Below are 13,968 nucleotides of genomic sequence, written 5' to 3' on the forward strand. Positions count from 1 at the left end.
TTTCAAATTGTTTTTGGAAATATTCGACATTGTTTCTTCCGGATCAAAGGGGAAGCGAACCATCCAGACTGTTATCGACAAAAGCCAGCATCTGTGATGGTATGGGGGTGCATTAGTGCCCAAGGCATGGGTAACTTACACATCTGTGAAGGCACCATTAATGCTGAAAGGTACATACAGGTTTTGGAACAACATATGCTGCCATCTAAGCGCCGTCTTTTTCATGGAAGCCCCTGCTTATTTCAGCAAGACAATGCCAAGCCACATTCAGCACGTGTTACAACTGCGTGGCTTCGTAAAAAAAAGAGTGCGGTTACTTTCCTGGCCCGCCTGCAGTCCAGACCTGTCTCCCATCAAAAATGTGTGACGCAGTATGAAGCTTAAAATACGACAGCGGAGACCCCGGACTGTTGAACGACTGAAGCTCTACATAAAACAGGAATGGGAAATAATTCCACTTTCAAAGCTTCAACAATTATTTTCTTTAGTTTATTGAGTGTTGTTAAAAGAAAAGGTGGTGAACATGCCCTTTCCCAACTACTTTGGCACGTGTTGCAGCCTTGAAATTCGAATATAATTATTATTTGCAAAAAAAATTAAAGTTTTTAGTTTGAAGATCAAATATCTTGTCTTTGTAGTGCATTCAATTGAATATGGGTTGAAAAGGATTTGCAAATCATTGTATTCCGTTTATATTTACATCGAACACAATTTCCCAACTCATATGGAAACGGGTTTTGTATTTTCTAATTATATATATATATATATATATATATATATATATATATATATATATATATATATATATACATATATATATATATATATATATATACATATATATATATATATGTATATATATGTATATATATATATGTATATATATATTTATATATATATATATATATACATACATATATATATATATATATATATATATATACATATATGTATGTATGTACGTGGGCTTCACGGTGGCAGAGGGGTTAGTGCGTCTGCCTCACAATACGAAGTTCCTGCAGTCCTGGGTTCAAATCCAGGCTCGGGATCTTTCTGTGTGGAGTTTGCATGTTCTCCCCGTGAATGCGTGGGTTCCCTCCGGGTACTCCGGCTTCCTCCCACTTCCAAAGACATGCACCTGGGGATAGGTTGATTGGCAACACTAAATTGGCCCTAGTGTGTGAATGTGAGTGTGAATGTTGTCTGTCTATCTGTGTTGGCCCTGCGATGTGGTGGCGACTTGTCAAGGGTGTACCCTGCCTTCCGCCCGATTGTAGCTGAGATAGGCGCCAGCGCCCCCCGCGACCCCGAAAGGGAATAAGCGGTAGAAAATGGATGGATGGATGGATGTATGTACGTACAAGACACAAAGATATAAAAAGAGCAGACCCCCATCAAGGAACAACAATAAAAGCAGTTTCACCTAAAAAGACAGATCGTGACATCATAGATCATGAGTGTGGGCGTGTCCATCATGAGTATGGGCGTGTCCATTGAGGTCAGAGTCAAGTTAAAAAATATATATCATATTTTGCAGCTTTATTCAGATTTGCACCCCAAAGTAATGGAGTTATTTTTCAGCCCACGTAGCATATTTCTTCCATCCATCCATCCATCCATCATCTTCCGCTTATCCGAGGTCGGGTCGCGGGGGCAGCAGCCTAAGCAGGGAAGCCCAGACTTCCCTATCTCCAGCCACTTCGTCTAGCTCTTCCCGGGGGATCCCGAGGCGTTCCCAGGCCAGCCGGGAGACATAGTCTTTCCAACGGTTCCTGGGTCTTCCCCGTGGCCTCCTACCAGCTGGACGTGCCCTAAACACATCCCTAGGGAGGCGTTCGGGTGGCATCCTGACCAGATGCCCGAACCACCTCATCTGGCTCCTCTCGATGTGGAGGAGCAGCGGCTTTACGTTGAGCTCCTCCCGGATGGCAGAGCTTCTCACCCTATCTCTAAGGGAGAGCCCCGCCACACGGCGGAGGAAACTCATTTCGGCCGCTTGTACCCGTGATCTTATCCTTTCGGTCATGACCCAAAGCTCATGACCATAGGTGAGGATGGGAACGTAGATCGACCGGTAAATTGAGAGCTTTGCCTTCCGGCTCAGCTCCTTCTTCACCACAACGGATCGATACAACGTCCGCATTACTGAAGACGCCGCACCGATCCGCCTGTCGATCTCACGATCCACTCTTCCCCCACTCGTGAACAAGACTCCTAGGTACTTGAACTCCTCCACTTGGGGCAGGGTCTCCTCCCCAACCCGGAGATGGCACTCCACCCTTTTCCGGGCGAGAACCATGGACTCGGACTTGGAGGTGCTGATTCTCATTCCAGTCGCTTCACACTCGGCTGCGAACCGATCCAGTGAGAGCTGAAGATCCCGGCCAGATGAAGCCATCAGGACTACATCATCTGCAAAAAGCAGAGACCTAATCCCGTGGCCACCAAACCGGAACCCCTCAACGCCTTGACTGCGCCTAGAAATTCTGTCCATAAAAGTTATGAACAGAATCGGTGACAAAGGACAGCCTTGGCGGAGTCCAACCTTCACTGGAAACGTGTCCGACTTACTGCCAGCAATGCGGACCAAGCTCTGACACTGATCATACAGGGAGCGGACTGCCACAATAAGACATTCCGATACCCCATACTCTCTGAGCACTCCCCACAGGACTTCCCGAGGGACACGGTCGAATGCCTTCTCCAAGTCCACAAAGCACATGTAGACTGGTTGGGCAAACTCCCATGCACCCTCAAGAACCCTGCCGAGAGTATAGAGCTGGTCCACAGTTCCACGACCAGGACGAAAACCACACTGTTCCTCCTGAATCCGAGGTTCGACTATCCGGCGAAGCCTCCTCTCCAGTACACCTGAATAAACCTTACCGGGAAGGCTGAGGAGTGTGATCCCACGATAGTTGGAACACACCCTCCGGTCCCCCTTCTTAAAGAGAGGGACCACCACCCCGGTCTGCCAATCCAGAGGTACCGCCCCCGATGTCCACGCGATGCTGCAGAGTCTTGTCAACCAAGACAGCCCCACAGCATCCAGAGCCTTAAGGAACTCCGGGCGGATCTCATCCACCCCCGGGGCCTTGCCGCCGAGGAGCTTTTTAACTACCTCAGCGACCTCAGCCCCAGAAATAGGAGAGTCCACTACAGATTCCCCAGGCACCGCTTCCTCAAAGAAAGACGTGTTGGTGGGATTGAGGAGGTCTTCGAAGTATTCCCTCCACCGATCCACAACATCCGCAGTCGAAGTCAGCAGAACACCATCCGCACCATACACGGTGTTGATAGTGCACTGCTTCCCCTTCCTGAGGCGCCGTATGGTGGTCCAGAATCGCTTCGAAGCCGTCCGGAAGTCGTTTTCCATGGCTTCCCCGAACTCTTCCCATGTCCGAGTTTTTGCCTCCGCGACCGCTAAAGCTGCACACCGCTTGGCCCGTCGGTACCCGTCCACTGCCTCCGGAGTCCTATGAGCCAAAAGAACCCGATAGGACTCCTTCTTCAGCTTGACGGCATCCCTCACTGCTGGTGTCCACCAACGAGTTCTGGGATTACCGCCACGACAGGCACCAACAACCTTGCGGCCACAGCTCCAATCAGCCGCCTCGACAATAGAGGTTCGGAACATGGTCCACTCGGACTCAATGTCCCGCACCTCCCTCGTGACATGTTCAAAGTTCTCCCGGAGGTGTGAATTGAAACTCTCTCTGACAGGAGACTCTGCCAGACGTTCCCAGCAGACCCTCACAATGCGCTTGGGCCTGCCAGGTCTGTCCGGCATCCTCCCCCACCATCGCAGCCAACTCACCACCAGGTGGTGATCGGTAGAAAGCTCCGCCCCTCTCTTCACCCGAGTGTCCAAAACATAAGGCCGCAAATCCGATGACACAACTACAAAGTCGATCATGGAGCTGCGGCCTAGGGTGTCCTGGTGCCAAGTGCACATATGGACACCCTTATGTTTGAACATGGTGTTTGTTATCGACAAACTGTGACGAGCACAAAAGTCTAATAACAAAACACCACTCGGGTTTAGATCCGGGCGACCATTCTTCCCAATCACGCCTCTCCAGGTTTCACTGTCGTTGCCAACATGAGCGTTGAAGTCTCCCAGTAGGACAAGGGAATCACCCGGAGGAGCACTTTCCAGTACTCCCTCGAGTGTACCCAAAAAGGGTGGGTATTCTGAACTGCTGTTTGGTGCGTAAGCACAAACAACAGTCAGGATCCGTCCCCCCACCCGAAGGCGAAGGGAAGCTACCCTCTCGTCCACTGGGTTGAACTCAAACGTACAGGCTTTGAGCCGGGGGGCAACCAGAATTGCCACCCCAGCCCGTCGCCTCTCACTGCCGGCAACGCCAGAGTGGAAGAGGGTCCAGTCCCTCTCGAGAGAACTGGTTCCAGAGCCCTTGCTGTGCGTCGAGGTGAGTCCGACTATATCCAGCCGGAACTTCTCTACCTCGCGCACTAGCTCAGGCTCCTTCCCCCCCAGTGAGGTGACGTTCCACGTCCCAAGAGCCAGCTTCTGTAGCCGAGGATCGGACCGCCAAGTGCCCTGCCTTCGGCTGCCGCCCAGCTCACAATGCACCCGACCTCTATGGCCCCTCCTATGAGTGGTGAGCCCATTGGAGGGATGACCCACGTTGCCTCTTCGGGCTGTGCCCGGCCGGGCCCCATGGGAACAGGCCCGACCACCAGGCGCTCGCCATCGTGCCCCAACTCCGGGCCTGGCTCCAGAGCGGGGCCCCGGTGACCCACGTCCGGGCGAGGGAAATCTGGGTTCATTTCGTTGTAATTCCATTAGCATATTTCTATTTAAGTAAAATGTGGAATTGTCATATTTTTTTACGCTTATTTCTGCTGAATTTGTGTTTTGAGGGAAATTTTAATTGAAATAATGCGAAATACAAATTTAAAATATTGATAACACAAAATTAAACATAACACATTTGTTAATACATATAATAAGATAAATCAAAATACATGTAGTAGTTATTTTGATGTAAATACAAATAATAATAAAATAGATACAAGAAATAAAATACAAATAGATCAAAACAACCAATAATAATAATTCAATACAACAAAATTAAAAAAAACTAAAACTGAAATAAAAATGAATAAATATTCAATAATACTAATTATATCACTTTTTAAAAGATGTTTTTGTTATTGAAAACAAAACCATTTGACATTATATCGTATCGTATATTTTATTCTATAATCTCATGGTCCTGTTTTCCTCCATCAAAGCTTTTAAAATCAAAACCATGGCAACCTGGAGTGCCAAACTAAAACACATTGTCAATATTTATTTTAACACACGAACCAACTGGAGCTAAAATGTCAGTCCTGCATGCAATATGAAATAAATCAAATAAATATGTTTTTTTCCTACTTGAACTCCTGTTTCCTAATTCACTGCACCCTCTGCTGGCCGCAGCCTGCTACTGCAGTGGACCGTTCTTCGTCAGGAGTGATGAAATTAGTAAATATTTGCACATATTTGTGTTTGGCTACAGTGTCAGTGGGTTTACCGCACCTTCGAAGATGTGGAAGAGCTGCGGCACAAGCGGACCACGTCCGAGGAGGAGGAGGACGCGTTCAGGAAGTACAACTCCGACCACGAGGAGGAGAACGGCACCAATCGGACTGGTGAGAAGGATTGCAGTATGCACCCAATGATCACTTATGATACTTCAGAGGAAGCTGCTGCCATTTTGTGACGTTAAAAATAAATCATCTACATCAGGGGGTTGCCTACAGCCACAGCCGTACTACGTACAAACAGCATCATATTGCCATTGTGCGACGGGTAGACCAGACAGTTTTGAAAAATCCTACATTTGATGAGCACGTATTGTGGCAATGCTGCATTCAAGGAACTGGGAAGTTAGGAAATATGGAGGAAAAATTATTTTAAAATCTAAATCCAAATCCACCTTGTTTATATAGCACTATTGACAAACTGTTTCCAGAGTGCTGCACATTAAAAAACGATATAAACTATATAAACTACAAGCATTTAAAGTAACAATAAACAGAATAATAACATGAATTAGATATAAATAACAATAATACAATACCATTTATAATAAAATAATAAATATATAAATGTTGTATACATACATATATATGTTATATATACATACATACAACATATTGTTTGAAATAATCATAGATAAAATACAAAAATTTATTAAAAAATGATAATGATAGAAAAATAATACAAAAATAATCATATATGTATATTATATAATAATACAAAATAAAATCTAAAATTATATATATATATGAGAGAGACATGTGCATACACATATATATGCTTATAATATGATCATAAAAATATAAATAAATATAGCCCTATTAACAGTTTCCAGATTGCTTCACATAAAAAATAAAATAAAGTATATCAATTACATGCATTTAAAATAACAACATATAAAATATTAACATGAATGAAAAATAAATAATAGTAATTATAATAATAAAATAAAATGTATAATACAGTATAATTGTATACTGTACACTGTATTTATATGTATATATAGTGTCATAATACAAAATAATAATGATAATGATAGAAAAAAATGATACAATACTAATAGTAACATCCATCCATCCATTTTCTACCGCTTATTCCCTTTGGGGTCGCGGGTGGCGTATGGTATGGTTGTCTCAAAGATTAAGCCATGCAAGTGCAAGTGCAAACGAGTTTGACAGTACTCCACAGCTACTAATAGTAACATAATAGTAATAATTATGTATAATAATAAAATTATAAATATTTAAATAATATATACTAATACAAATATACGTATATAAATACTATGTGTGTATATACACACACACGCGCACACATACTGTATATGTATATATATATATATATGTATGTATATATAATATATATATATATATATATATATATATATATATATATATATATATATATATATATATGACTGAAAATAAATATAGTTCTATTAACAAACTGTTTTCAGAGTGCTCCACATAAAAAATTACAATTACAAGCATTGAAAATAACAATAGATAAAATAATGAAGGCAATTCAAAGTAAATATATAACAACGATGATAATAATAAAATATAGATGTAATAATAATAATAATAATAAATAATAATCAACATAAATATATTTGAGGTCATGTCTTTGTGGACAGATTACAGACTAAGAAGCCTGTCGCTCTCCGACGACACGCCGCTGGTCAACTTGACCGTGGACAACGTCCACCTGGAGCACGGCGTCCTCTACGAGTACGTCAGCACCGCGGGGATCAAGAGTCATGTCCTGGAGAAGATGGTGGAGCCCAAAGGCTGCTTCGGCCTGGCCGCCAAGGTAGCGCCTCGTGGTGTCCGTCAGCAGGTGGGAAACAGCGCCTCCTACAGTTCCTCCCTGTCGGCAGATTCTGGAGGCCTTTTGCGGAGACGACCAGCTCTTTGTCAGCAACTGCAGCCAGCTCATCTCCCAGAGCCACAAGGTGGTCACCATGCCCCAGTACGAGTTCCGACACATCTGCGACACCAAGCTGGACAGCATCCGACGGCGGATTAGCAGCTACCAGCAGGTACCTCCCAAAGCAAGATGGTGCCCCCCGGCGAAAGCATTCACCGTGCTTTATGTCCAGTTCTCCCTGGAGCTGCGGAACATGGCCTGGCCCACCTTCAGGCAGGCCGGCGTGCCACCTCACCCGCTGGGCTGCATGGACTTTGTGCCCACCAACTGTCACGTCAACCTCATGCAGGTCTCCTACCCCAAAAGTGCTACCTCGGCCGGCAGGACCTTCAGCATTCGCTTTGGGCGCAAGAACTCCTTTTTTGGTCTGGACCCGGACCAAGGTACTGTGCCGCAATTTTGTCAAGTGTTCATGTTGGAAATGTGATCAAATGGTTCATCCAGCAAAGAAAAAAATCTGACATGGTGTAAATACTCTATAGTTTTTAGTCATTAAAATCAAGTAAAAATGGAGAGAAACTCAATAAATATAACAACCTAATTATTTGTGTAAATTATATATTTTTATATGATATTATATATTTTTGTATATTTATTTAATTTATTACATAATTATTATAATATGAATTTAATTGTATATATTGTGAATATATTTATTGATTTTAATGATAATGTATGTTACATATTGCACAAATATCGTACAATAAATGTAATTGTATCATTCATATTTTTCTAGTAATATTACACATTTACGATAATATTTATTTGATTGTTTCCTTTACAATTTTATATTAACATATTTTATATCATTCATTTATTGTATGGTATTTTTATGATACTTTATATTATATAATATATAAATATTATCCATTAAATTGTATAATATATGTTTTGTAAAATATATTTTATTTATTGAACATTTATCATACTGTTAATTTAGTTGCATTTTTATATATTTTATAATGTACATTATGTATCACATTATCAATTTAGTTATATAATACATATATTTTTATAACTTTTATTTGACTGTCATTTTTTCTATATTCTATATTTTTATTAATTTAGTTTCATGATCTATACATCTCCTCTCTGAGCTGCTACCTTACCGTGGTAGAGGAGTTTGCGTGTCCCAATGATCCTAGGAGCTATGTTGTCTGGGGGTTTTCATGCCCCCTGGTAGGGTCTCCCAAGACAAACAGGTCCTAGGTGAGTGATCAGACAAAGAGCAGCTCAAAGACTTCTATGGAATTACAACGAAATGAACCCAGATTTCCCTCGCCCGGACGTGGGTCACCGGGGCCCCGCTCTGGAGCCAGGCCCGGAGTTGGGGCACGATGGCGAGCGCCTGGTGGTCGGGCCTGTTCCCATGGGGCCCGGCCGGGCACAGCCCGAAGAGGCAACGTGGGTCATCCCTCCAATGGGCTCACCACTCATAGGAGGGGCCATAGAGGTCGGGTGCATTGTGAGCTGGGCGGCAGCCGAAGGCAGGGCACTTGGCGGTCCGATCCTCGGCTACAGAAGCTAGCTCTTGGGACGTGGAACGTCACCTCACTGGGGGGGAAGGAGCCTGAGCTAGTGCGCGAGGTAGAGAAGTTCCGGCTGGATATAGTCGGACTCACCTCGACGCACAGCAAGGGCTCTGGAACCAGTTCTCTCGAGAGGGACTGGACCCTCTTCCACTCTGGCGTTGCCGGCAGTGAGAGGCGACGGGCTGGGGTGGCAATTCTGGTTGCCCCCCGGCTCAAAGCCTGTACGTTTGAGTTCAACCCAGTGGACGAGAGGGTAGCTTCCCTTCGCCTTCGGGTGGGGGGACGGGTCCTGACTGTTGTTTGTGCTTACGCACCAAACAGCAGTTCAGAATACCCACCCTTTTTGGGTACACTCGAGGGAGTACTGGAAAGTGCTCCTCCGGGTGATTCCCTTGTCCTACTGGGAGACTTCAACGCTCATGTTGGCAACGACAGTGAAACCTGGAGAGGCGTGATTGGGAAGAATGGTCGCCCGGATCTAAACCCGAGTGGTGTTTTGTTATTGGACTTTTGTGCTCGTCACAGTTTGTCGATAACAAACACCATGTTCAAACATAAGGGTGTCCATATGTGCACTTGGCACCAGGACACCCTAGGCCGCAGTTCCATGATCGACTTTGTAGTTGTGTCATCGGATTTGCGGCCTCATGTTTTGGACACTCGGGTGAAGAGAGGGGCGGAGCTTTCTACCGATCACCACCTGGTGGTGAGTTGGCTGCGATGGTGGGGGAGGATGCCGGACAGACCTGGCAGGCCCAAGCGCATTGTGAGGGTCTGCTGGGAACGTCTGGCAGAGTCTCCTGTCAGAGAGAGTTTCAATTCACACCTCCGGGAGAACTTTGAACATGTCACGAGGGAGGTGCGGGACATTGAGTCCGAGTGGACCATGTTCCGAACCTCTATTGTCGAGGCGGCTGATTGGAGCTGTGGCCGCAAGGTTGTTGGTGCCTGTCGTGGCGGTAATCCCAGAACCCGTTGGTGGACACCAGCAGTGAGGGATGCCGTCAAGCTGAAGAAGGAGTCCTATCGGGTTCTTTTGGCTCATAGGACTCCGGAGGCAGTGGACGGGTACCGACGGGCCAAGCGGTGTGCAGCTTTAGCGGTCGCGGAGGCAAAAACTCGGACATGGGAAGAGTTCGGGGAAGCCATGGAAAACGACTTCCGGACGGCTTCGAAGCGATTCTGGACCACCATACGGCGCCTCAGGAAGGGGAAGCAGTGCACTATCAACACCGTGTATGGTGCGGATGGTGTTCTGCTGACTTCGACTGCGGATGTTGTGGATCGGTGGAGGGAATACTTCGAAGACCTCCTCAATCCCACCAACACGTCTTTCTTTGAGGAAGCGGTGCCTGGGGAATCTGTAGTGGACTCTCCTATTTCTGGGGCTGAGGTCTCTGAGGTAGTTAAAAAGCTCCTCGGCGGCAAGGCCCCGGGGGTGGATGAGATCCGCCCGGAGTTCCTTAAGGCTCTGGATGCTGTGGGGCTGTCTTGGTTGACAAGACTCTGCAGCATCGCGTGGACATCGGGGGCGGTACCTCTGGATTGGCAGACCGGGGTGGTGGTTCCTCTCTTTAAGAAGGGGGACCGGAGGGTGTGTTCCAACTATCGTGGGATCACACTCCTCAGCCTTCCCGGTAAGGTTTATTCAGGTGTACTGGAGAGGAGGCTTCGCCGGATAGTCGAACCTCGGATTCAGGAGGAACAGTGTGGTTTTCGTCCTGGTCGTGGAACTGTGGACCAGCTCTATACTCTCGGCAGGGTTCTTGAGGGTGCATGGGAGTTTGCCCAACCAGTCTACATGTGCTTTGTGGACTTGGAGAAGGCATTCGACCGTGTCCCTCGGGAAGTCCTGTGGGGAGTGCTCAGAGAGTATGGGGTATCGGAATGTCTTATTGTGGCAGTCCGCTCCCTGTATGATCAGTGTCAGAGCTTGGTCCGCATTGCTGGCAGTAAGTCGGACACGTTTCCAGTGAAGGTTGGACTCCGCCAAGGCTGTCCTTTGTCACCGATTCTGTTCATAACTTTTATGGACAGAATTTCTAGGCGCAGTCAAGGCGTTGAGGGGTTCCGGTTTGGTGGCCACGGGATTAGGTCTCTGCTTTTTGCAGATGATGTAGTCCTGATGGCTTCATCTGGCCGGGATCTTCAGCTCTCACTGGATCGGTTCGCAGCCGAGTGTGAAGCGACCGGAATGAGAATCAGCACCTCCAAGTCCGAGTCCATGGTTCTCGCCCGGAAAAGGGTGGAGTGCCATCTCCGGGTTGGGGAGGAGACCCTGCCCCAAGTGGAGGAGTTCAAGTACCTAGGAGTCTTGTTCACGAGTGGGGGAAGAGTGGATCGTGAGATCGACAGGCGGATCGGTGCGGCGTCTTCAGTAATGCGGACGTTGTATCGATCCGTTGTGGTGAAGAAGGAGCTGAGCCGGAAGGCAAAGCTCTCAATTTACCGGTCGATCTACGTTCCCATCCTCACCTATGGTCATGAGCTTTGGGTCATGACCGAAAGGATAAGATCACGGGTACAAGCGGCCGAAATGAGTTTCCTCCGCCGGGTGGCGGGGCTCTCCCTTAGAGATAGGGTGAGAAGCTCTGCCATCCGGGAGGAGCTCAACGTAAAGCCGCTGCTCCTCCACATCGAGAGGAGCCAGATGAGGTGGTTCGGGCATCTGGTCAGGATGCCACCCGAACGCCTCCCTAGGGATGTGTTTAGGGCACGTCCAGCTGGTAGGAGGCCACGGGGAAGACCCAGGACACGTTGGAAAGACTATGTCTCCCGGCTGGCCTGGGAACGCCTCGGGATCCCCCGGGAAGAGCTAGACGAAGTGGCTGGAGATAGGGAAGTCTGGGCTTCCCTGCTTAGGCTGCTGCCCCCGCGACCCGACCTCGGATAAGCGGAAGATGATGGATGGATGGATGGATGGATCTATACATTTCTGATATTACATATACTATACATTTATCATATTAATACAATGTCATATTTTTTTTTTAACTTTATTAATCTTTTGGATTAATTGATCAAATATTAATTACATATCATAATATAATTTTAATTGTATATATTGTGAATATGTATAGTATTTGAATGATAATGTACATTATATATTGCACAGATATCATACCAAAAATGTAATTGTATCATTTGTATTTTTCTAATGAATATGTTATAACACACAATGTATGTTTTAACTTGACTAATCATTTGAATTTAATTTATTTAATACATATTAACTAATTACCATGATATTAATTTAATTGTGTATATGTGTAATATTTTTATGATAATGTATATTACATATTGCACAAATATTATACTATAAATGTAATTGTGTCATTTTTTATTTTTCTGATAATATTACACATTTATGGTATTATTCATTTAAGTGTGTCATTTATGTTTTAATAATAACACATATTATATTTTAATCATATTATTCAGTTAATTGTATGGTGTTTTTATAATAACTTATATTATAAAATATACATATATTGTAATATCCATTTAATTGTATAATTGATATGTTGTATAATGTATACATTAATCATACTGTTAAATTAATTGTATTGTTTATACATTTTATATGTATATATTTATGTGTAGGCTTCACGGTGGCAGAGGGGTTAGTGCGTCTGCCTCACAATACGAAGTTCCTGCAGTCCTGGGTTCAAATCCAGGCTCGGGAACTTTCTGTGTGGAGTTTGCATGTTCTCCCCGTGAATGCGTGGGTTCCCTCCGGGTACTCCGGCTTCCTCCCACTTCCAAAAACATGCACATGGGGATAGGTTGATTGGCAACACTAAATTGGCCCTATTGTGTGAATGTGAGTGTGAATGTTGTCTGTCTGTCTGTGTTGGCCCTGCGATGAGGTGGCGACTTGTCCAGGGTGTACCCCGCCTTCCGCCCGATTGTAGCTGAGATAGGCGCCAGCGCCCCCCGCGACCCCGAAAGGGAATAAGCTGTAGAAAATGGATGGATGGATATTTATGTGTATATTTTTTTGATTTATATATGTATTTATATATATATATATATATATATATATATATATATATATATATATATATATATATATATATATATATATATATATATATATATACACGTTGGGAAGACTATGTCTCCCGGCTGGCCTGGGAACGCCTCGAGATCCCCCGGGAAGAGCTAGACGAAGTGACTGGAGAGAGGGAAGTCTGGGCTTCCCTGCTTAGGCTGCTGCCCCCGCGACCCGACCTCGGATAAGCGGAAGATGATGGATGGATGGATGGATGGATATATATATATATATATATATATATTAGGGGTGGGCAAATTAGTGCGTTAATTATGAGTTAACTCAACAATCTATTAATGCCAACAATTATTTTATCGCACATTTGCGTATGTTGTTTACATACTTTTATTTTGTTAACGCCTTTTCTTAACAAGATGGCGTCGCCCGGCGTCGAGGGGCTCTTGGTAAAGATGGAACATTTGGCAAAAATACCGGACAATTCTGCAAATTTCATGGCTGGCTTACAGTGTGGTCACTCCGGGATCACTTACGACCGCCAGACAATTCTGAATGTGGATAGATCGGGCCGTTTTGGACTGAATGACACGTGCTTGCCAGACCGACTAGCTAGCATGGGAATACTTTGCCGGCTACATCCAGCGGCCTGTGAAGCAGCGGAGTATATGTGTTGTCCGTCTATTTATGAATAATGCAGACGAGGAATGTTGGCTGAGTTCTTAACGTTTGCTTTCAAAGCGTGCATATCACAACATACAAGATGCCGTCATGGCGACACAACCTATACCGGGCTACCGCGCATGCTCGTCACTCCTGTTGCATGCTGGGTAGGGTAGTTATTTTATTCCCTGGCTCATAACGTCACAATATAGTACCATGTATATGCGTTCAGTTTATCAAAGCACCAAGCAAACAATCGGGAAATTCCCATCATATCAATT

The 13,968-nt window shown here is 45.0% G+C and overlaps 1 protein-coding gene across 2 annotated transcripts in view; it reads left to right on the forward strand.

Annotated features, from left to right (window-relative positions):
• Nucleotides 1–13,968, forward strand: part of prex1 (phosphatidylinositol-3,4,5-trisphosphate-dependent Rac exchange factor 1) — a 216,356-nt gene that overhangs the window by 158,160 nt on the left and 44,228 nt on the right. For both annotated transcript variants that reach the window (XM_061889796.1, XM_061889798.1), the window contains exons 21-24: nt 5,532–5,664; nt 7,191–7,366; nt 7,434–7,595; nt 7,656–7,866. In XM_061889796.1, coding sequence (XP_061745780.1) covers nt 5,532–5,664; nt 7,191–7,366; nt 7,434–7,595; nt 7,656–7,866 — 682 coding nt within the window. The remainder of the gene's footprint in view (nt 1–5,531; nt 5,665–7,190; nt 7,367–7,433; nt 7,596–7,655; nt 7,867–13,968) is intronic.

This window comes from Nerophis ophidion, linkage group LG27 (assembly GCF_033978795.1).
Source record: "Nerophis ophidion isolate RoL-2023_Sa linkage group LG27, RoL_Noph_v1.0, whole genome shotgun sequence".
Taxonomy (NCBI): Eukaryota; Metazoa; Chordata; class Actinopteri; order Syngnathiformes; family Syngnathidae; genus Nerophis; species Nerophis ophidion.